Raw genomic sequence first — 25,487 nt, 5'->3', positions numbered from 1 at the left:
TGACTGGAGGGAAGGCGCAGGCCAAAATGTACAACATTTCTAGCTAGACTTTTTAGTTAGACTTTTAGTTAGTTTGCCTTTAAAACCTAGCTCTCTCCTTTAATGCAGGATTCTGCTGGAGGAGCACTATTAACTGATGCATTTGGTAAAAACATGTTTCCTGTGACAGAATCCTTTAAAAGCCATCTATTGTTCTGTGGGGCTACAACTGTATTGTTATTATAATTTCTTATCTTTGTTTTCAGGCCTTCTCCAATTGATATCCCAGTCTGTCTCAAACCACTGCCCGGCTACTAGGCTAAATTGGTCCCTAGCATCCTTAAAGATGCTGAAATTCCAGATTGGAGAGTTGCTAAGCAAAAAGCTAAATAATTCCAAAGCAAATAACAAAAAGAAGACCGATTGCATATTGTCTCAGAATATCACCATCTACATCATTTTAAAAGTTAATTTAAAGGTGAACTACGCCTTTAATCAGATGCTTTAGTGATATTTATATCACAAATAATTTCCATCACTTCCAAACAGGTTGAAGTTGTATATCAGTATAGGTTATTTGGGTATGTGCCAAGCTGTGTACAATTCAGTTTTCCCATTCTGCCAGGATAGTTTGGCTGAGTCATAGACACGCAAGATCCTTAATATATGTTTCATGTTGAGACAATACGTGGTTGTGGTGCTTAATTCTGCATACTGTAGGAAGCATTATTTTAAATTCTGACACACCTGCTAATCTTGTATCATCTGTAGGAAACTTTAATGCCAAACTCTATACTTTTGATTACATATCATTAGACAAGATTGTGACGTATGATACCGACTGTAAATTCCACTAGGCCAGGACAATTAGTCACATATGTTCATTTTTATATTGGTAAATACTGATACGGGTGAATTCCTACAGTCATATGCAGTACTTCTATGTATATGCAAGTTATTTAGGGATAATGTGTCACAACTGCATTTGAATGCATTTATTTCCAGTTTTAAAATAATCCCCGGCCCTCTGGTAGTGATGATAAGAAGTGAATGGTTTCTGTCAATGACACAGTGCAGCCCTAATAACTGGCTTAGCGAGAGTTCAAATCTATTTATAATGGTCAGAGAAGGAATTTGGCTCCCCTTCACCAACACCAATGTGGCTAAATTAGCTATTACTGTTATTTATCAAAAGTCGAGTTTGTGAGGATTTTTTGTATCTTGACAAAACTCAACTCAAATGTTTGCTTATTAAGAAAAAACTTGAATGCAAAAAACTCAAATCTGTACAATAAGGGGAAAAACTTGAATACTCAAGTTACAAAAATATTTATTAGGACATAGTGGACAACAGCCTAACGCATTTTGTGCCTGTTGGGGCACTTACTCATAGACTCACAGCCTATGATTAAGTGCCCCAACAGGCATGAAACACGTTGGGCCATTGTCCACTATGTCCTAATAAATATTTTTGTATTTTTAACTACTTTTGACTGATTTTTAGATGCACTCACAACTATTGTTGTTATTTCTTTGATAATAACTCCCTTAATAAATCCAATAGGATTGTTTTGCTTCTAATAAGCATTAATTATCCTGTTATCCAAAAATATCCATAGACTCCATCTGCATAAAGGGTTTGCAGATAACGGATGCCATACCTGTATCTTACATTGGTTTGCCGCCTAACCCATAATAAATATGCACACATTCACATACATACCATATGCTGTAATTCAGTCAGGTTTGGCACTAGTGATTGAATTTTCTCCCGTTTCGCCAAAAAACTCGAAGTCAATGGGCATCCAAATAGTGTTGACGTGCGCCGGTTTTGACGCAAGTGACTTTTCCGACACATGTCCAAAACTTTTTGCGGGAGCTTTGCAAATCTATTTGCCCGCAGCGTAACATGAAAATTTGCCGCGATTTCACGCCTGGCGAATTTATTTGCCCATCACGCGTAGCCCCGGTGGGCCCCCCAGTCTGTCGGCATATGTTTTGTATCGTTATAGATGCGTTATATGAAAGGACAGGGAGTTTGGTAAGACATTTATTCTGAATAGGGGAAATTTTTAACATTTTGTCCCCCTCCCACAAAGCTACATACAGTAGCTACTTGGTCCGAAGATGCTTCCTGTTGCACTTCCCCATAGTTAAATTGAACACCAGTGTGTCCTGTTTAAAATTGTGGCATGGCATACTAAGATCATTAAGGTAAGATATGGGGGTTAGATTGTGGTACTTACATTTGAACTGCTAATACATTCTATGGCTGTCAGATAATATTATTAATATATTAAAATATATGAATTCTAATTACTAAACAATAAATGATCTGGAAATATATTTAGATTTATTTAATTGTCCCTTTATCATAATTTTTCCTTCCTTTCTGGGTACAGGTATGGGATCTGTTATCCGGAAACCCAATATACAGAATGCTCCGAATTACAGGAAGGCCATCTCCTTTAGGGGCAAATTTACTAAGCGGCGAAAATTCAGCAGCAACGGTTTTGCAGCCATCGCAACACTTCGCCAGGGAAAATTAGCGCATACAACACTAATTTACTAAACTGCAAAGTTGCATCCAGGGCGTCGAATGCTGGCGAATTTTCGCTATCCTTACTTCGCCAAAAATAGCGAAGATGCACTAGCGTTCAATTATGCCTAGCTCAACTTTGTTAGAGGTCTTCACTCAGGCTAATTTGCATACAGCGAGAAATTATAAAGTTGAATGGACATATATGTTGCAGCAAATACATTACATTACACAAGTCCAGGGAATCTTAATAAAGAAATAGAGTTGTTATAATGCCCTACACATGAGCCCACTGTATAGTTTATGTTCCATATGTTAGAAAATGTATGGGGGAACCCAGTTACCCAAAAAAACTAATTTAAGGACTTTTGGCAGGCTGAAAAGACGCCATCATTTTTTGGGACTCAGCAACTTTTTCCACTAAAAATATGATGTAAGTGACAGAAGAATGAGGAAGATCTATGCACTCCAATGCATTTAAACTGGTCTGAGCTGGCGAATGCAAGTCTGGCGGAAGAGATAACGTTCAGTAAAATCCGCAGCGAAAATTTGCCTGGTGATAGAGTGGGAATGACAACTAGCGCTAGCATCTGTCTCTTTCGCTAGCGAAGTTAGCGAAGTCCTGCCCCCGTTAGTAAATCGGCAAAGTGCCTGAAAGCGGTAATGATGGCGAATCATCGCCAGCGCTACTCACTTCGCCCTTTAGTAAATCTGCCACATAGAATCAATTTTAATCAAATAATTGAAACTAAATATTATTCCCTTTTCTTTATCATATTAAAACAGTACATTGTACTTGATTCTAACTAAGATATAATTGATCCATATTGGAGACAGAACAATCCTGTTGGGTTTATTTATCGTTTAAGTTATTTATTAGTAAACAAGGTCTGAAGATCTTAATTACAATAAGACCCTGAGAATTCTAGATAACAGGTCCCATATCTGTATTTCCAGTGAGAGAAATTCTCTGCCTGAAACAAATTAAGGATCAGTTTGTCCTTTTAGCAAAGGAAAGAAGGTGATTGTTTTGTAGGAGACAAGGTTAGCCAACTTGCTCCAGGGACTGGTTATGTCACTATTTGTAATCACATGGGAAATTTCCTGTCACTGAAGTAAACTGAAAATTGTTTCCATTAGATCAGTAAAAAAAACTGGAAATATCCTAGGAAACTGGTGAAACTTGATGGATGCAACGTTTGAGAAATGACATCATACTAAGAACCATTGTGTTTGCTTCTCTTGTTTCTACAGCTCGGTTTCCCCTTTAGGGTAATGGCACAGGGGGCTCTTGTGGGTATTTTACACTTTTTTGTTTTTTTAAGTAGCCCAAAAAGATCGCAATAAAGCCTCTGAAACTGCTCCCCCTTAGACTTGCATTGCATTCACCAACAAGTGTTCATATCAGGGCTTTGCCCTACCAATAAACGCAGGTGGTACTGGACTTCAGACAAGGTACACAGGGCCTTCCCAAACTCTTCCAACATCTGCTGCAAATGTCAAAAGAGGACCGCCATCAGAAATCGCAGGGCCCCATACGAAAAAATTTCCTGGGCCCCCTGGGCTGCGCCCACCGCAAGCCCCACCTACAGGTCTGCCCTCCCCAACCCACAGGTCCGCCCCCCACCACACAGTTCCCACATGTTAATAAAAAGATATTGGTGGTCAGGGCCCCCCATAAAAAAACATTTGTGGCCAGGGCCCCCCATTAAAAAATATTGGTGGCTGGGACCCCACATGAAAAAAAAATTGGTGGCCAGCCCCCCCACACACATTATAAGAAAATTGGTGGCCAGGGCCCCTTACACGTCCATGCCTTCCCGAAGTCAGCAGCTCTCAGAAAGATGGGGGCCCGGATAATCAAGTAAGTGTGGCGTGGCCGGGTCCCCCTTACCCTCGAGGCCCCCTACAACTCTCCGCCCTGCCCCCCTGATGGTTGCCCTGCATCTATGGTAGACATGCCCCCAAGCAAAGACTTTTGGTCCCAGGTGTCAAAACTGGCTCAGCAAATCACAGACATACGCCTCATAATACCCCCAGCCCTAGCATTACTAGGCATGCTCCTGTATCAGATACATAAAAAACTAAATATATCATTGTAGGATGGTCTACTCTTGTGGAGCACAATGAGTAACTGAAAAAGGTCTTCACTCCCAGACATGGAGGTCATTAAAAAGAAATGCTCTATATCAATGTACATTTACCACCATGTGTCAAAACCATCTTCCATTGGGCTCTCAACTGGCCACTCCTTCCTTTACCCGTTGATCTAGACCGAGCCTCCCCATGTGTTCTACACTGTATGATTAGTTTATTGGTGTAATAGATTTGATTGCTTACTAGTGATGTGCGGACCGGACAGATACCCGCAGGCCTACCCCGCACCCCCTTTGCTTTATAGCCACGTGCCTGCTTGCCCCACCCCTTTGTGATGTCATTGATGTTCGGGGTGGGTCGGCGCGGGTCTATAAAGGGTAGTCGAAAGTCGGGCGTGGGTGGGGAAAAACCCGACCCACACATCACTATTGCTTACCTATGTGACAAGCTGGTTGCCTGTACACATAATTTTTGGGAGAAATTAGCAATTGTAGGCAGGTAAACAGAGGATCAGGAGCATAAAGACAGGGACACAGCATCTGCAGGCAAAAAACACAGGTTTATTCAGTCACAACATACAGTTCATCAGCGTTTCAGCTTCACGCATTCAAACTTTTTGGGGTTCTCACCATACAGGTTAGTTTCCATACTCAGGAATATTCAGGCTTTTCACTAAGCCCCTTTTACTCTCCCCTCCAGGGACACAAAATCACCAGCTACTGGTCTGTCTCACCTTCTGGCAGTATCTCAATCACTTTAGACTCAATCTCAATGAGCTGCTCCTTGCAGTTGCAGGCAGCACCCCAGCCCCTCTGAGGGAGCTTCCTAACACTTAACTACAGATGCAGCCACTTTGGTTTGTCTGTTTGACACAGAATAACTAAACACAGATATCCCATTTATCTCATTTAACACAGAAAACTGTGTCACAACATCCCATCTAATTAAAGCATTCACCATTGTGAACAATGGTGCTTTGGTATGCTAATGAAAAGGTTAAATGCATTAAATGAGTTAAGATGACTTTAGATAACCCAGTTTCTTCAATTAACCCTGAGTCATGACGCATTTAACTCACAAATCCAAGTGGCTTCATCTGTATGATTAAATACTTTTCCACAGAACAGCCTTCCTAAGGAAAGTGAGCTCCAACATGCAAACTGGACAACTGGAATGGATTGCCTGTTCCTCCCAGAACCATATAACTTCCAGTGCCAGCCAGCAAAATCCTTTAAACTGAGACCATTTTCTGTTTAGACACATCTCCCTTTATCTCCTTTAACTGCTACAGGGGAGAAATTAAAGGCAAAACACACCTTCACTGAGGAAGGGCAATGTGGCTCCATAAGTTTGGTCTTTTGTAAAGTTTCTACACCATGGAATAAATTCACGATTAATCAGTTTGCTGCAAAATAAGGTATTGCCTCTCTTTTTGCTTGTTGGATTAATTGCTGGCATGTGGCTAGGCCATTGCTTATACCTGCATCCCCATAACCTGACTTTGTGTTGAAAACATACCTTTTTATACTTCTTCGGAGTCATTCTACCACACCTTGTATAAGGGCTTGATCTCCCAAATGCAAATTGTTTGAAAATATCAACCTCTACATCATACTAAAAGTTACCTCAAAGATGAACAACCCCTTTAACCCCAGACAGTGCATTAACATCACTAAATAAGACAGATGAAGTGTATATTAACCCCAGACTTGGTAGTAATCACGAATAATATGGGTATTTACCCCAGAAGTGCCAGTGTAGTTATTACAGAAAATGTATAATCGGCATATTAACCCCAGGCAGTGCAGTAACAGCATTGTAGAAATGGCCAATGAGCACTCCTTTAACCCAAGACAAGCCAGAAAGATCACTGCAAAAATGGCCAATGAGCACTCCATTCATTTCAGATTGAAAACATTATCTCACCTACACTTGCACAAGAGACTACCATTACCAGAGATCTTTTCCCCAAAGTCCTATGCTCTCCTAAGTTCTCTTTCTCTATCTGTCCAGTGCCACTCCTATTCATCATATGTTGTCATTCAAAATGGGAATCTAGCAATCCGTTCACAGTCCGCAGTTTCAAATTTCAAAGACAAGGACAAAGCTGAACTTCAAAGCCAAAAATTAAAAACAGCTTTTAAAGGTTGATTAACTTGATGTGGGTTTAAGCTTTAAGCAATATTTGTTTGTGCCTCTCTTAGCTCATAATAATATTCCAGATATATCAAAATAGAAATAATGTAAATATGGAAAATCCAATCATTCTCAAATCTAATCTACTATGACTTTAGGTTAGGACTCTATCCACTGCTTTTGGTGCCACTACTATAAGCCATAAGCCATGGGCCTGCTTTCCTTTAAAAATACACAGTAGGATACATACAGACAAACTTGCATTTGTATCACTTTTATTGATACGACGAGCAGAAAAGGATATTGGATAATAAAAGATATGCACCTCTGCAAATATTACAGAGCACTCACTACTCCAAGTCAAACAGCCTATTATCCTTCTTGGGCAGAATTCAAAAGCGTCATTAACATGTTGGTTCACTTCATATTTTGCAAACTATTAAAACACACACCTCCATCAATATATCATGACACTGCCATCTAGTGACTGTCCTCAATATGTGAAAAAAACTTTCTTTGTGACAAACTGAAACCACGAGTCTTGTTTCTCTAACTACAAGAATACTCACATCAGCATAAAATAAAAGAATTGCAGAGAGATTGTGTCTCTTCCTAATTATTTAACCCTCTGCTGTGTGGTGATATTTCCCTACAATTGCCAATGAAATCAAATCAATAACTGAGCCAATATATTGCTGATGCACTTAAATAATATCAAATATGGCTCATTTATGCATGAATCAAAGAGTTGACAATCGCAAGGAAATCAAAACTTCTTGTCTAGTTAACATCTTTCATCAGAATCTTTTATGTAAAAATAATCTTACATATATTTATATGTATATATGTATTTGTTTTATATGTATATATGCATATGTTTTATATGTCTTTAAATGTATTTATTATAATGCTTGTTCTGCCTGTGTGGACTGCTCTATACTGTAAAATTGAACAGAGCTGAGTATCAGAGTAGTGCAATATAAATAAAGTTATACATACAGACATACTGCTCCAAAGTCTAGACAAAGCAACCCACAGGATCATCATTAAATCAGTCCTGTAATCTAGGGAAACCTCACTCCCTCTAATAGGCTACAATTTAACAATTTAAAAAGGTTTTTAACCAGGGTTTTAGGATTTTGTCAGTCTATACAGCACTGAGCTACAGGAAGGCTACAGGTACAAAGTCAACCCTGGCCTGGGGCTAAATTGTCTCACTGGCTCCACAACAAATTCATCTTTGACCACCAAAAAAACCTGTATAAAGTACAAGTTGCCCTGTTTAAGCAAGACATATTAAATAGACTTCCACTACAATTAAATCTTTGTTTAAAGAGGAACTAGTAAAAAGGAAAAATGTACTACTAAAAGATAAAGATTAATTTTATAGATACAAACATTATAAATTTAATCAGTTAATCATTCTGCAGTGATCACGTTTCTCTTCTTCAATATTCCCCTTTTAGCAATCTGTCTCTCTTCATGCAGAATTTTGAATTGTTTATATTTAGAATGTTTCCTGTTTTACATGAGATGGGATTTAGATTGCACTTTCACAATAGTTTTCCTTTAAAGGGGTTGTTCACCTTCCAAACACTTTTTTCAATTCAGTTGACATAACATCAAAGGCTATTGTGATACTAAACTCTATAGTTAGTATAGGTATGGGTATATAGAATTTATGTAAAAGTAGGGAGGGGTGTGTATGGATGCTGGGTTTTCATTTGGAGGGGTTGAACTTGATGGACTTTGTCTTTTTTCAACCCAATTTAACAATGTAACTATGTAAAAGGGACACACATTCCACCTTTCCATTTAGCACAGTGGTTCCCAACCAGTGGCTTGCGAGCAACATGTTGCTCATCAACTTCTTGGATGTTGCTCTCAGTGGCCTCAAAGCAGGTGCTTATTTTTGAATTCTAGGCTTGGAGGCAAGTTTTAATTGTATAAAAATAAAGTGCACTGCCAAATAGAGCCTCTTGTAGGCTGCCAGTCCACATAGGGGTAACAAAATAGTAAATCATATTTTGGCACCCTCAGGAACATTTTTCATACTTGTGTTGCTTCCCAACTCTTTTTATATTTGAATGTGGCTCACAGTTAAGAAAGGTTGGGGTCCCCTGATTTAGCAGCTGCTGCCTCACTCTCTGCCCTTCTGCTTCTATGGAACACTGCTGCAACAGAGAACATATTGTACCTCAAGTCTGGCCAGCAGAATAAAGAGTCTGAGGAGGAAATAAAACATGAAAGCAAAGTGAAAAGCAGATAGAGGAGAGAAGATACTGTATGAAACAGGGCAAAGACAAGTAGAAAGCCCAGCATGGAAAGAACTGTGCTATGGGCTGCTCTGACCTCCTCAGCCATTAACATTGAGAACTTATCTTTATACTTTTTTTTCATATATTAAACTAAACTAGCCAGGCAACTGTGCCTCCATGTTGGAAAAAGTATTTGGTACCAGGGGGAAGGGGGAATCTTACCAACCCTTCTGCACCAGGGAGGCTGCACAGTCACAAACTGCATCCTGTAAAAATCCCCAAGTACTGACACCTAGTGCTCACAGTTAGGAACTTCCAAGGAGCCTCAGTCGTTTGACATATACAAGCGACATTTAGTGGTAGGTCCAGGCCCGGATTTGCAGCAAGGCCTAGGGTGGCATAAATAAAGGGGCAGCATGCCGCCAAGCTGCATAAATGTTTGTTTGATTTCCGAGCACTAGCAACTAGGCAAAAAAAAAAAATTAAATGCGGAAGTGCAACGTTTCGGTGGCACACCCCTTTGCTTGACAAAGGGGCGTGCCCCGAAACATTGCACTTCCGCATTAAACATTTTTTTGCCACTCTCAATTCATTTCTATGTGATTTATCAATGGGAAAAAAATGAAAATTCACCCTTTGATAAATATGCCTTTCAAAATGCAGTTGAAATGAGTGGAGAGTGGCGGAATTTCACTCTAGCGGACTGTGAAGATCTCTAACTTCACTCTTTGATAAATATACCCCAGTATATGTTCACAGTCCTCCTTTCTTTTTCCCAAGTATAGCTTTTCTAATCTCCGCTCCTCTCCCTCTGATCTTGTCTGCAGCCTTCTCCATTCTGTCTGCCAGCGTCCTCTCCATGTGATTGATTCCACTGGTGTCTAGAAAGAAAAGCTACACAGGCTGGGGAGGATGGTTTGGAGCTGGTTAACTATTTACTATATTATCAAAGTGGCTGTTAACTTTTTAGTATGATATAGAGGGGGATATCCTTAGACAATTTGCAAGTGGTTTTCATTTTTTATGTTTGGATTTTGAGTTATTTAAATTTTTATTCAACAGATTTCCAGTTTGCTATTTCAGCAGTCTGGTTGCTAGGGTCCAAACTACCCTAGCAACCATGCAGTGATTTGGATATGAGACTGGAATACGAGTAGTTGGGGACCTGAATAGAAAGATGAGCAATAAAAAGTAGCAATTTCCATAAATGTGTAGCTTTAATGAGCATTTTTTTGTTTAGAACATCCAGTGCACCCTATGAAATGGACAGCTTTGGAATCCTAAATTATATGATTCAGCCCAATGCTACCCGGGCCGGACTGGGAGAAAAAAGCAGCCCTGGCAAAATAAATCAAAGCAGCCCATCTCGGATATGGGATTGGTTATCTGGATACCCATTATCCAGAAAGCACCAAATTATGGAAATGCCATCTCCCATAGACTCCATAATAATCAAACAATCCAAATGTTTAAAATTGATTTCATTTTCTCTGTAATAATAAAACAGAACCTTATACTTGAGCCAAACAAAGATATAATTAGTCTTTATTGGGAGCAAAATCAGATTATCGGGTTTATTTAATGTTTACATGATTTTCTAGTAGACTATGAAGATCCAAATTTTGGAAAGATCCATTTTCCAGAAAACCCCAGGTCTCAAGCATTCTGAATAACAGGTCCCAAACGAGCAAACTTAGGGGCTGTTACTGTTGAATTGTGCTTAGTACAGGGAATACCTATGCTGCCATAGTTTTATGGGATCTCTCTGTACAGACTATGAGCAAACGTAGGAGCTGTTCCTGCTGAATTGTGCTTAGTACAGGGGAATACCTATGCTGTCATAGCTTTATGGGATCTCTCTGTACAGACTATGAGCAAACTTAGGGGGCTGTTCCTGCTGAAACATGAGGTGACCATCTGACCATGCCCACTATGGGAGGAATATTGAATATAGACAGCTAAACATTTCTTTTTAAAAAAAGACACTGATGCAATTAAGCTTATTAAAACCCAAAAGACACAGTTGCAGTTCCATGTATAATACCTCAGAACTAAAAGCAGGATGAACACAGTGAGAATTCCATGAATAAATACCCCCCAAAACTGGCACAAGGAAAGGGAACAAGGAAAGGGTTTAAAATCACAAGGCAGTGTAATAAAAATGATTTGTATCCTTACTTGGGCCAGCATTCTTTCTGCACTGATAGTGGGGGGGGGGGGGTGAAGAGATTGAATCTGCAGCGCCAGTGTCTGCCATCCATCCTGCCTCTTCAGTACTGGACAAAGCAATCATATACAGGTGCCTTTTTCCCTGCCTGCAATTGCCTGTCATTTGTCCCATAGCTGAGGGCACACAGGGGACGTATGGTACGTTCGTTCTCCCAGTCGCTCCTCTCCACTGCACACTTGCTGAAACACCCCCCCCCCCCGCTAAAGCTGAGCAGTCCGGACAGAAAAAAAAAGAAAAGAAAACAAGCAAGGCCCTGGGGACGGGCTCTTCAGACAGAAGAAAGTAATCTTCCTCGATCACTGTTACTACGCGCACAGGGGATCGTTTGGTGAGGCAGGAGATTTTGCTATGGTGCGGCCCATTTACTTTGCACAGGCAGTGGCCCGAATTAACAGATGGCCAGTCCGGGTCTGAATGCTACCATATATAAAACTAAAGCAGTAACCATGGGGCGCAAACATTTGTTCTACGAAACTGGGGAGCTCTGTTTTACAGCACACGGCATTACAGCTAATACATTGATTTTCCTCTCAAAAAACCCAGAGATAATACGGAAAGTGGGCAATTCACGGGGGACATCACTGGGATATGGTTGTTGACCATTCAGGATAACCACATGCCTTATAAATACAACAGAACTTTATTTATATGTGGAGACCAAATATGTGAATAAATGATAGCACTCAGCACAACCAGCAATACTGCAGGGTTTCTTCTTAAAAATGGCATGTTTATTTTTAATAAACTACCGATAGTTTGCTTTTGATTCTGATTAACTTACTCATCAGTTATGTCCCATGTGTCCCCCCCCTTTCAAGTTGCTGACTGACTAACAGGTTAGAGAGATACAATGGATAAAGTTATGTTCTGGCTGTTATGTTAGACTTCCCTTCACTCCAGCCTTTACAGGTTAAATACATTTCTCTTTCTAGTACAACTGCTACTATAATGACACCCAGCCAGTTGGTTGAATTGGCACATGATATACATGTGAGCAGTAACGCCACGTCAAGGCTTCAACCAGGTTACTGTCCATTCACACACCTATTGCAGCAAATGGCTCACCCGATGACTTGCTGCAGTAGTTTCCTATCTGGCCAGGTAGCGGCTGATATAAGCCATCATGGGACCCCTCCTCCTCAGATCAGACTGGGAGGTGTAAGGAACAAAAAAGTTCCCCAATGAATAATCTACAATAACACACACACTTCCACACACCCACATCACTCATTCACTCACTATTTTTCTCTGTGGCAAATCCCATGGTCAGTGAGACTGGGATTCGACTCCCCTCTGCTTTGCTAACTATATAATTCCCTCCAGTAGTTCCCTATCCAATATGGAAATACGATTAGATATGTGATCTGGCTCCTATCAGTGGATTATGGACACTGTTAGTAATGGAGGGTGAGCGTGTCCTTCAGGTTTAATCTAGATGATCCAGAGGAAGGCAAAAAACCCATCTGTAGCCATCTCCAATTTGCTTCAGATGGGGGAAAATTCCTTCCTGACTCCAAAACGGCAATCGGACCAGTCCCTGGATCAACTTTCTAAAGACTATTAATACCAGCAGCCTTTTATTATCTAAAAGGCCTGGTTATGGGGGATGAAGATTATGATGGGCCTAATTATTTTGCCTAATATAAGATTCATGGCGGGGAGGGGAAGGAGGGAGTTGTGGCTAGGCAGCATTTGGGGACCTACAGCTCTTCTTAGTCTACTCTTATTCCTTTAATCCTAAACCCTGAGCCTCCCTAAACATTACACCTTCACATTCACAACTCTAATGGTCTTATTTTTATTTTTAAAAATGGGCCCTCAAGCTGCAGCTCCATCTGCTGCATTATTACTCCCTCCAATTGGCACAAGCACACAGGCTGCCTTGTATTGATTTATTGTATTTACATTTTAATGGTGAACTAAACTAAATTTGCAGCCAATCAGAAGGTGCACTATGTTCATCTTCTAAATTGGTGCAATGGGGTTCCCTATTTGCATTCACACACCACTCATACCATTCAAACCTGCTGCAAATGTATTATCAGGATATAGCATCTCCCTTATCCCACATCATAATTCCCATATCCCCTTACTAAAACCTGTATAACACCCGTATTCCATATATCCCTTACTGCACATAGCTATTCTCATATCCCTTTACTATAACCCTTATAGTACCCATATCCCATAATTATAAACATATATCCCTTATCCCGTATCACTACTGCCATATCCTGTATCCCTTGTCCCATAAACTTTACCCTTTTCCCACAAACTTTACCTTTAACCTATGTACTACAGACTACAGACAGGGGAAAGACAGGAGAGCATAAAAGAAAAGAAACAAACTATTGTAATATTCCTATTCCAATATAACATCACTACCCACCCACCCACCCTTTTTTTTGCCTTAACTTATATTAAAGGTGAAAAACAAGGTTAGAGTAATATTTATATTCCTATATAACATCCTATCTATAAAAAACAGTAAAAGAATGGGAGGGAAGTTGGAAAAGGAAGAAAACTTACTTAATGCCATACTTACCCCACTTAACTTACCCTATATAAAGAAACTGAAGTATACTGAACGGTGTTACTTAACAGTGCACTGGGTTTCCATAAGTGCGCTGTATGTTCAGTATACATTTTTACCCTTATCCAAGGGTCTGTTGGATTTCTCCATTCAGAAAGTCCGGCGTGCAGCTATTCCTTTCTTCTGGTGGGGCCTCCTATGATGTTTTGTGTGCTACAAAATACAAAAGAAAAGAGTACATTATTCATAGCATAACTCTGTATATTACTTTATAAATACTGTTTCTCTCCTTTCCCATGTAAAAAACTAATTTCTAGGAGTCTAAGGGCACAAAACACACTAGCAAGTTGCCCCAATCTTCTGAAAGCCCTATTAATACCTCAACATGTTTACTATCATGTATTACTCCTTCCATAAGTAATCCTTTCTCGTCTTTCCCATTTTAATGGACTTAGTTAATTTCACTTACCACTTTGACTCGAATTCTCTCTACTTTCTGTCAAGGATCCCATGTGGTGCTGGTATGATTGGCTGTACGGGCAGACACTTGTACACTTGCAGTAGACAGTAGATGGCAGATCTGATGTTCATTGATGGAATTGGCCATGGATGGTACATTGCCGTCATCACTTGCTGTACAGGCAGTTTGAGGTTAATCCACATGAGCACAGAAAATACTTTACTTCTGCCAATTCCAGTTGGAATCCACATCGGAGAAGCCTTCCACTTTAGCTCTCTTAGATGTCTCAGCGCAGAATCCTGGATGAATTACTGGCAACTTATCTGCTGGTGGCTAAAACAAGAAACAACACACTTTGTTGGATTATAATATATAATTTTAAGCATGGGTATAAAATAAATGATACAGTATGGTCACATATATTTGAATGAGATGTAGCTAAAAAAAGTGTATTTAATTTAAAATTCTGTACTTCATGATTAAGAAGTTTTTTTACTACATGGTACAGGTATGGCATCCATTTTCCAGAAAACCCATTATCCAGAAATAATTTAATATTTTTCTCTTTAATAGTAAAACAGTCCCTTGTACTTTATTCTAACTAAAATACATTGAATCCTTATCAAAGGCAAAACAATCCTATTGGGTATAATGAATGTTTATATGCGTTTTTGGTAGACTTAATATATGGAAATCCAAATGATAAAAATACCCCTTATGCATAAAAACCCCAGCTCACAAACATTCTGGATAACAGACCCCATACCTGTATCAGGACAATTTGAGAAATGGGGTTATAACTATTTTTTTAACTCTTTCAGCTGCAAAGAAGAAAAATGTGATATTACAAGGTATATGGAGACTTGGTTCCTGCAAAAGCCAACTAACTACCTATTACAGCTCTAATAAAGGAAAGAGCCTGTTAGTCTCCACAAACCTAGCCTTCCCATCTGTCAATGATGCAATAAGTATACATGTAGGTGTTGTGGAGGTACGAATGTAAGGGAAATACGTAACTCAGTAGCTTTTATTTATGTTATTACTTTTATTTATGTTATTAAGCCATCAAACCCCCCACTACTGAGGAATTTTTACAAAACTCAGCTTTTTTCTTCTTCAATCTGCCACCCCAACTATAGATGAATAAAAACAGAAATAAGCAGTGGTACTGTAGGGTGAATAAAGGGAGAAGCCTCGTGTTGCTTGGTGTAGCCATGTACTTACAATTTTGGGCTGGAAAGGTGTCTTTATTTTTCTATTTTCCAGCTCGCTCCAGTTGACTCTGGCATAGAATGAGTGCTCCCTGATGTTCCCATTTGCTCCTAAACGTTTGGTCTTGTTCATCTCCAGAAGCTATAAAAAAAAAGATTATTTATCAGACTATAATAGATGTTAAGTCAGGCACCATCCAACAATAGAAGGGCTGTAATTGTTTCTACTTACCTTTGGCAGAAGGTCCCGCATTTCCTGGCTCATGTGACGCGGGTATTCAAGCTTTTTCTCCCTTATCTCAAACAGCTCCTGTGCAGAAACCAGTGATGGGGCAAATGGCTGTCTGCCAGTGGCCATTTCGTACATGATGACACCGAATGACCACCAGTCCACTCCAGCATTGTACTTCTCCAATGACAAAACCTTCAGAAAAAAAGAAGAACAAATTATCAAAGTTACAAAGATGTCCAAAGAAGAAAAAGACACAAAGATTTGAATGCCTCTGTGTATAAATGACATTAGAAAAGATTTCTGACCTCCGGTGCACGGTATCCAGGTGTTCCTGTCAATCCGCTGATCTTCTTTCCACCGAACACTCCCTCAACAGCGAGGCCGAAGTCACAGATTTTGATGTGCCCGTTGTTATCCACCAAGATATTTTCTGGCTTCAGATCTCTGCAACATAGGTGTTGGGAACAATTAACATTCTAGAATAAGTAGTTCTGTGAGTGATAGTCAGGGATAAGTAAGTAAATACACATTAAAAGATAACTGAAAACAGATATTTTTGGTATAGAACAACCTAAAAGCAACTAAGTTAAGAAGTAAGAAAAAGGAATGGATAATAAAGACAAAAAATAAGTGTTACAGTAAAGGCAGATTATACAGAGAGAAAGATGCATTGCTTGGTTAAAATGAAATGTAAAGTACAAAGAGTTAAGCAATTTGTAGTGAGTCTGGACAGAAAGTGTCACAGAGTCACTAAAATGAACTTTCACTAACTGATTGCACCAGATCAGGGCAGCCATCGGGGGGGGGCAAAGGGGAGAGTTGTAGGGGGCCCGAGGGTAAGGGGGCCCCGAGGGTAAGGGGGGCCCCGGCCATGGCACACTTACTTGACTAGCCGGGCACCCCATCTTTATGAGAGCTGCTGACTTCGGGAAGGCATGGACATTTAAGGGGCCCTGGCCACCAATTTTCTTATAATGTGTGGGGGTAGGGCCCTGGCCACCAATTTTTTTCTCATGTGGGGTCCTAACCACCAATATTTTTTAATGGGGGGGCCCTGGCCAGAAATGCTTTTTTATGGGGGGCCCTGACCACCAATATCTTTTTATTTTTTATTAAGATGTCGGAACCTTAGCCACCAATATATTTTTTGTTTTTTTACTGTATGGTGGGGGGCGGACCTGTGGGGTGAGGAAGGCGGACATGTAGGTGGGGCTTGCAGTGGGCGCAGCCCAGGAAATGTTGTTGTATGGGGCCCTGTGATTTCTGATGGCGGTCCTGCACCAGATACCAGAGGTGGAAACATTACTGTTAGATTGTGAACTAATAGGGAAAAATCTTGCCCGTGAGGGAAGGGGGTGACACTTTGCTGTACATTTACGTGCCTGCAAAGTTACAGTAAGTATCTCAAGGAAACTTGAACAAATGCTATAAAAATGTTAACTATATCATGCTAACAGTGAATAAAAATGGAAAGTAGACATTACTCAATATTCTAGAGAAGAGAACTGAAATTTTACTGACCGATGGATGATGCCATTGGAGTGAAGGTACTGTAGGGCTATCACCATCTCTGCAGTGTAGAACCTGCAAAAAAAAGAAAAATAATAAGTAAACAAGCTAAATTCCATAGGGCTAATTATCGAATAGACACCACCTAGTGAATTAAACTTTTTCTTGTCCTTCAATGCAATTCAGTGGTGCGGTGGTTCTGCTGCTGTGCACACACCTTCCTTATTCATCATCATCATCATTTATTTATATAGCGCTGTCAAGATACGCAGTGCTTTATTCAGGCAAAGGCCCAAGAACTAATACACAGCTGTGCATGAATTTACATGAAGGACATTTCCAACAAATTCTGCATTTCTATTTTATTATCTACAGATGTAATGTTGTGATTCCCGAACCTGCAATAAAATGTATATATAAAAACAAATATTTAAATTCGATTTTCTTGCCCTCTAGTGGTGCCCTGGTTCTGCTGCTGTGCACACATCTTTTTTTTATTCCTCAGTCTATAGTAAGAATCTTATCACTTACTGGATGTTCTTCATTGGTAGACTTCCTTGATCTTCAATCACTTTGTACAGTGTTCCCCCGCTGGCATATTCGAGCACGAAGAAGGCATGCAGCTGGTTAGACAAATGAAGAATTGGTGAGACATAGGAATACATGGCACAGAACTGAACAGCAAGGAATGTGAATTGGGGACTAAATAGTTATCAGAGGTGTTTTCCTTCGTTCATTAGGCTCTGCTCTCCATTATGTATCTATTCTCATGTTGTTAATTCAAAATGGATATAGTATTAGGACCTGGGAATTCATTGGGGCTGGTGAGTTGCCTGAGTAGGCCTTATACACAAGAAATATGAACAGATGCAAGTAGCTCTGAGAATAGAATTTTAATAGAAGCTGCTTTTGCACTAATAACTATCCAAGGAAACCTCATAACATTGTATGTGGGTCTCTTCTCTCTCTGTGTATTTCTACAGACAGAAAAAATGTCAAGTGTTTTTTGATTGCAGTTGCAAGAAGGATGAGGAAAAGATATTTCTGCATTTTGTGAACTATGAGTACCAAAACTTGAGCACCAGCTGTGTGCCTAGTGATACTGGATCTGCTTTCAAACCAGAAATTAACTTTTCCTACTGACTCACAACACATAGGGATATATTTATCAAAGAGTGAAGTTAAAGATCACAGTCCGCTAGAGTGAAATACCGCATCTCTCCATTCATTTCTATTGGATTTTTAAAGGTGTATTTATGAAAGGGTGAAATACTTTAAAAATCCCATAGAAATGAATGGAGAGAGGCACTATTTCACGCTAGCAGACTGTGGTGATCTCTAACTTCCCTCTTTGATACATATATCCCCATCTGTCAATATATAACAGCCCCACATGAGTACAATGAAATAGAAGATATGGCTGCCCTGCATATTGCACTATATTGTGAAACCCAGTTTTGAAAGGCTAACGACTGCGAAATATGATGAAAAATTATAACTTTTTTCACATGTAGCTGCAGTTATAATACTAGATTTAATGGATCTGGAAATATTGCAGAGGCTCTTTCAGAGAGCAAAGAGTAACCCAAGGTAACCTAGAAAATAATCTAGGTTTATAAAGCTTGGGGAGTGACAGGATTGTAAATAAGATGAGCACTGGATAAGTTTTGTGCATTAGGTTGGCCTTAGGAAGTAAAACCATTAATGAAACAGATTATGTATCAAAAGAGTGTTCTGTACCTCGGACTGGAATGTGGCATGAGAATGGCAAAGAAAGGGGCATCCTCTGGCGATCTTCAAGAGTCGGGCCTCCTTCATGATGCAAGTAAAGTTGCCCTTGCTGGGTTGTTTGGGCACCTTCTTAATTGCCACAAGTTGTTTCTTTGATGTATATGATGCCAACATCACCTAAGAGCAAAGAGATGAAATATTACAGAGTGTCTTGAATGCTGCTAACATCATGAATGACAGATAATACAGTCAATCAGAATGTTAAAGACATTGCCAAGTGCTTGATTTTACTTCATGTTTTCTGTACAGATTTATAAAAGATAACAAAAGAGATTTCTATATTGGGAGTCCCCACACTCACCTGTCCAAACATGCCTTCTCCTAGCTCTCGGTGGAATTTGTAACTCTGTATGTCCAGGGGGGCTGGCCTTTTCTCATCCACGTGGGATTTCTTCGGTGCACTTCCACTTCCACCTTGTGGGATCAAACAAATTCAGTCAAATCCCATATCAAAATATATTATGAATTGTATATTTTACTAAATATATCTATGTATCTCTATAACAATGTAGCTAAGAAAGCACCCACATTCAGAGAAAAAACTCTTTATCTTTATTATTTGTGAGCCTTCTTAACATTAAGGGGTTATTTATCAATAACGAATAAACCCACAACTCAAGTGTTTTCTAATTTATGAAAAAACTACAATATGTAAAGAACTTGAATAAATCAATTTCGGGTGAAAACTCTGAATACTCAAATTAATCGAGTTTACAGTAAAAAAAAAAATTAAAAAAACTAGAATCATTCGAATTAATTGAGTTTTTGAGCGAAACCCACCAAAAAAAAAACCCTATTTCCTGCTTTGGGTATACTAAATCTCTAAATCTTTGTTTTTTTTCAACATAAAAACTCAAGTTTTTGGTAAAAACTACCCTCAAAACCTTTAATACATAACCCCCTAAGTGTAAGAGGGATTTTATTAGGCCTTTGGGGTTTCCTATTTTCCCTAATCGTCTTTGGCAAAAACTAAAAACACCTAACTGTAAATATAAGACATTTTAACAAAGCAAAGGGATGGATTTGTAGAAACCCCAACCCATCAACAGGACAAACATCCCACCAATGGGGGGCAGTTAATTAACTATAATAACTCTACCAAAAGCACTGTGTATCTTGACAGCGCTATATAAATAAATGATGATGATCAAAACGACAGTTGGGCATCAGTGGCAGTTGACAACCGACAGTTCACCCAGGAGAATCATGTGACTAGCAGCAGTGAGACATACAACCAGCAGCAGTAACATGTGCCATTAGCAAAAATTGAGTCTTACAATCACTGACACCAGGAATCAGAGGAATGTTTAAATTTCAGGGTAGATAAGGCAAATAAAAATAAGAAAACTCATTATGTAATCTACAACATACTTAGATTTTCATTTAGATTGTAATCTTTTTTGGACAGGGCCCGCTTTACCTCTTGTATTGGCTCTTGGTTGATTTTGTATATATTCTGGTATGCTTAGTATACACCCAGTGATTGTACAGCACTGCAAAATATGTTGGTGCTTTATGAATATGTGTAATAAACTGTAAAGCAAACTTTTAAACATTCAGTGAGAGCCACAAGAGCTTTCCTGTATAAAGAAGGTGGGTGGGCATTCTGTAAATAAATATAAAAATGTATGTCTAAGGGCAATGGCATGAGGGATTTTGGGCTTTGTCCATTGAATACAAAGTGGTGCCTGTAGGTGTGACAAGGCTAGAGGACCTTCTAGGGGTAGAAGTGGAGCTGGCCTGGAAGGAGGAGATGGTTTGCATTGTTGGGATTTTTAATAAAACAGTTAAGTGTAAGAGGGATTTTTTTAGGCCTTTGGGGATTCCTATTTTCCCTAATAATCTTTGGCCTAAAAACACCTAACTGTAAATATAAGTCTTCTAAAAATCTATAGACTTGAACGAAGCAGAGGGATGGATTTGTGGAAACTATAATGACTCTATATTAAAAAATTAGAAGTAGGTATAACAGAAAATGAATACTAAAGTAATATGTTTTTCCCCTTACCTTCCAACGGATCTTCTGGGCTCCTTGGTCTTTTCCTCTTGTCCTGCTCCTTCCTTCTTTTGCTGCTCTGAAGAATTTCAAGATCTTCTAAGCCGGTTTTCTTACTGCTTTCAGTTTTTTCATCTTGCTTTCTCTTCTTGCTCTCAGGTTTACTGGTCTCATCTGAGAGCATTTCCTTTTTCTTCTTTGCTTGATCTTCTTTAATCCTTTTTCTTTTCTTCTTCTCATCTTCAGGGTGTTTCTTCCCTACACTGATAAGTTTTTTATTCTCAGTGTCACTCTTCTTACTTTCTTTATTGTACTTGGTCTTCTGTGCTACATTCTGATTCTTGGCTTTCTTCTTTGTCTTCTTGCAGCATTTATCCTGTGAAGGTTCTCTCTCTTCTGGAGTCAGACTCCTCTTTTTCCTCTTCCTCTTCATCTTCACCTACCTTCTTATTCTCCTTTTATTGTAATTATGTGTCTTTTATCCAAAATTTGTCTTCGTTTTTAGCAATCGCTGTGGCACTCTCTTTCTCTTGCTCCCTCTCTCTCCACCGTCTAAAAGACAGTTGGGCATCAGTGGCAGTTGACAACCAACAGTCTACCCAGGAGAATCATGTGACTAGCAGCAGTGAGACATGCAACCAGTGGCAGTAGCATGAGCCATTAGCACAAATCGAGTCTTACAATCACTGACACCAGGAATCGGAGGAATGTTTAATTTTCAGAGTAGATGGAGGCAAATAATAAGAAAACTGATCATTTAGTTTCATTATGTCCATCTACAACATACTGAAATTTCCATTTAGATTGTAAGCTCTTTTGGACAGGGCCCGCTTTACTTCTTATATTGGCTCTTAGTTGATTTTGTATATATTTTGTATATATTCTTGTATGCTTAATGTATACACCCATTGATTGTACAGCACTGTGAAATACTTTGGTGCTTTATAAATATGTGTAATAAACTATAAGGTAAACTTTTAAACATTCATGGAGAGTCACAAGACTGTTCCTGTTTAAAGAAGATAGGTGGGCATTCTGTAAATAAATATAAAAATTTTCTAAGGCCAATGGCATGAGGGATTTTGGGCTTGTCCATTGCAATTTTAGTAGCCTGTGAAACACTGTCTATCAAGAGAGGTGCTGCCAGAAATGGGGCAGCATTTTCGATAGATCAAGTGGTGTGTCTGGCTTAACTGGGTATGACTAAAACTAGGGTATGTCCTAAATTGTTTTGATTTGAGGGAATCAAATGTTGAGGTAGTGTAGTGTTGCACTCACATATCAGCACATTGTGTGTGTGTGTATGTGTGTTTATGTTTCTTCCTGTGGGTATAGAGTTGGTAAGTAAAAATAAACTGGACAGAACGGTAGAAACGCTTGCAGTGAAAATAAAACAAACATTTTTGCAACAATACATTTTTGCAACAAACATTTTTGCAACAATATTGCAGGGTGTTCAAACCACAGGATTCAAACTGTTTATAGATCACAGGTCCTAGCATTCTCTGATCCTCCAAAGGGATCAGGGACTCCATTAAAAAATCAACAATGATTGTAAAGTGCCATGAATCACAAAACCCATAACTCTATATAAATATAATACACATACTAACACAAGTTACAGCTGCTACTTCATTAATTTATTATGTAAGTACAAATACTGCCAGCAAACCACCCTGCCTGATGGTGCTCTGGGCTTGCAGCTAATGCAGCCGGAGAAAAGGTTCCACTCAAAAATTTCTCACCAGATATGTTTTACACTGCCACTTTGCCCTGGAAAATCTGATCCCTTAAAGGAGTTTAATGAAACAATAAAAATAATAGTGGTCCCCACTCCCACAGTACAAAGGCCACACAGACATGGGAGCTGAAACAGTAAATAAAACACATTTGGCCAAGGGATTATTAAGCCTGCCACCACGTCAAGGTAGACTCTTTAAGTAATTACCTACTCTAATCTAAATTGCACCTAGTTAACATTTTAGCACTTCTAATGTACAAATAAGAGCGATTTGGTTAAAAAATAACCAGTCCTAATAAAGTTAATGGGAGGTGGAGATTTGTTGCCTGCTGAAAATCTGAACTAACGATGGGCACAAACTCCTGAAAATCCCTTCCTCATCTCTCACTGGATTTCAATGGAGATCTGGCTGAACTGCAGAAATAAATATTTATATATATATATATATATATATATATATATATATATATATATATATATATATATATATATATATATATATATATATATATATATATATAGAGTTCATGTGGGGCCGCACTCCGCTAAAACATTTCAAAATCGGGTGCAAGGTAAAAAATGTTACATATCATAAAGAAGACCAGCAACACCGATATATTTTGTGCAAAAAATTCAAATGTATTGAAAATGCATGTACAGCATTTTCAATACATTTGAATTTTTTGCACAAAATATATCGGTGTTGCTGGTCTTCTTTATGATATATATATATATATATATATATATATATATATATATATATATATATACACACACACACATTAGCATTTTCCCATGTTAAGTCAGTCTGCTGCTAACAATGTGTTTTACATGCAGCAATCCATGACCCCAACAATTAAAAAAGAAAAACTTTGGTGGCCAGGGCCCCTACTAAAACAACATTAGTGGCCAGGGCCACTGCTAAAATGAAACTGGTTGCCAGGGGTTTAAAAAAAAAATTAATGTTCACTGGAGCTTACCCTAAAAGTGTTTCTTTCCTGTGGTGTCTTCTCCTTCTTCAGTGGTCCTCTTCCTCCTCCTCAGCTTCTTTGTCTCAACCACCTTCCGTCAACCTTAGATTAACTGCGAGTCTACGACCTCTACATTTGTTTAATGTAGCAATCCATTATTATCCATTTTCCATATGGAAATCTCACAATGCTAAACTATGACAACATGCCAGCTGTCATTGGTTTGCTTTTCATGATTTCCTCTCCTACACCGACTTTAACCATACATCAACTGTAACTCTTCCCTCTGATATAAATACTAGACTAACAGTAGATTCTATTTATATATATATATACAATGATTCAATAATATGCTCTATCATGCCAAATTGAAACTGCTTACAATCCAAGTGCTTCATATGAAAGGTGAAGTTGGTCTTAGAATTACCTTTCAGTACAACAGACTTGATATTCAGAAACAAATTGCAATTGGTCTTCTGTTTATCTTTTTTTTAAAGTTTCTGTCCTGTGCCACTCCTATTCCTCATGCGGTCCTTGAATTGATTTGGGTTAAAGCTTTCAGTATTTGTTTGTGCCTCACTTAGCTCATGACAATATTACAAATCTATGAAAATATAAATAATGTAAAGATTGCAAAATGTAAGCAGTCATGCTTGCCATGGACCCACTTTCCTTTACAAATACATGGTAGGATACATACTGATAAGCTCCAATGTTAAATCACTTTTATTGACATGGCATTATCCCCACTGCTGCTATAGGCATCGTCTCAAAGTCCCTTCCCATAGACTATTATTAACTGTTCCTATAGGCACCATCTCTCCCTGCTATCCCACAGTCACAGTACATTCCCAGAGACTATTATCCCCACTGTTATTATAGACCCCATTTCTCCCTACAATACCTGCTATTCCATAGTCACAGTCCCTTCCCAGAGACTATTATCTCCAATGCTATTATAGACACCATATCTCCCTACTATACCTGCTATCCCACAGTCACAGTCTCTTCCCAGAGACTATTATCCCCACTGTTACCACCTCTCCCTACTATACTGCTATCCACAGCCACAGTCCCTTCCCAGAGTCTATTATCCCCACTGCTACTATAGGCACCATCTCTCCCTACTATACTTACTATCCCACAGCCACATTCCCTTTCCAGAGACTATTATCCCACTGCTACTATAGGCACCATCTCTCCTATACCTGCTATCCCACAGCCACAGTGCTTTCCCGGAGGATATTTGCACACAGAGAATCCCAACAGCATCATTGAGTTTGTGGGCTCCCCCTGCAGAGGAACTTTCAGCCCCCCCCCCCCCCGCGAGGAGGAAATAGAAAGAAAGGAGATAATGTGAATTGAGAGAACCAAAGAAAAGAGCATGTGACAAAGGTGCATAAACTGAAGGGAAAAAACAGAAAATAATGAAGCAAAGAGCAAGTGGAAACAGAAAGCATTATAGATAACAAAAGGCAGGATGGCACAGTGGCAATTACGTGGATAATACCCCTTGGATTTCATAGCAAGATGGCATATAGGCACATCCATGTATAGTACCCCCCAGAATTCGTAGCATGATGGCACAAAGGCAATTCCATGTATAGTACCCCCCAAAATTCATAGCAAGATGGCACAGAGGAAGTTCCATGTATAGTACCCCCCAGAATTAATAGCAGGATGGCACAGAGGCGATTACATTTATAATACCCCCCAGAATACATAGCAGTATGGCACAGACGCAGAAATGATACCCACTGAACAGTTATTTTTATGTACAACAGCCTCAGCACATTTATAAATG

General features: G+C 39.2%; 2 protein-coding genes across 3 annotated transcripts in view; both read right to left on the bottom strand.

The window, feature by feature from the left end:
* Positions 1–25,487, bottom strand: part of LOC121396951 (threonylcarbamoyl-AMP synthase-like) — a 75,088-nt gene that overhangs the window by 18,259 nt on the left and 31,342 nt on the right. The gene's annotated exons all lie outside the window — the stretch shown is intronic.
* LOC121396950 (protein kinase C delta type-like) lies at positions 12,271–24,532 on the bottom strand. Of its 2 annotated transcripts, XM_041572608.1 has the most exons (11): positions 23,693–24,532; positions 20,984–21,523; positions 19,277–19,389; positions 18,925–19,092; positions 17,716–17,807; positions 17,197–17,259; positions 15,981–16,119; positions 15,676–15,867; positions 15,457–15,585; positions 14,242–14,565; positions 12,271–13,985 (listed from the first exon to the last, which is right to left on the bottom strand). In XM_041572608.1, exons 2-10 carry the CDS (start codon positions 21,402–21,404, stop codon positions 14,452–14,454), a joined length of 1,431 nt encoding a protein of 476 aa, XP_041428542.1. In that variant the 5' UTR covers positions 21,405–21,523; positions 23,693–24,532; the 3' UTR covers positions 12,271–13,985; positions 14,242–14,451. The 2 variants fall into 2 exon arrangements, with proteins under 2 accessions (XP_041428542.1, XP_041428543.1); XM_041572609.1 differs by lacking the exon at positions 23,693–24,532 and having other exon boundaries at positions 20,984–21,839.

The sequence above is a fragment of the Xenopus laevis genome, chromosome 8L (assembly GCF_017654675.1).
Source record: "Xenopus laevis strain J_2021 chromosome 8L, Xenopus_laevis_v10.1, whole genome shotgun sequence".
Lineage (NCBI taxonomy): Eukaryota > Metazoa > Chordata > Amphibia > Anura > Pipidae > Xenopus > Xenopus laevis.
Note: the sequence above shows the minus strand (reverse complement) of the source record. Positions and strands in the feature narration are given on the sequence as shown.

What these genes read in the sequence shown, in the direction of transcription:
- LOC121396950 (XM_041572608.1), bottom strand. Translation starts at nt 21,404, where the DNA reads ATGAAGAGGAAGAGGAAAAAGAGGAGTCTGACTCCAGAAGAGAGAGAA. An exon ending in ATGCCACATTCCAGTCCGAG is followed by an intron (nt 17,808 to 18,924) that starts GTACAGAACACT and finishes TTGTCTAACCAG; the next exon opens with CTGCATGCCTTCTTCGTGCT. An exon ending in CTACCAATGAAGAACATCCA is followed by an intron (nt 17,260 to 17,715) that starts GTAAGTGATAAG and finishes TTTTTTTTGCAG; the next exon opens with GTTCTACACTGCAGAGATGG.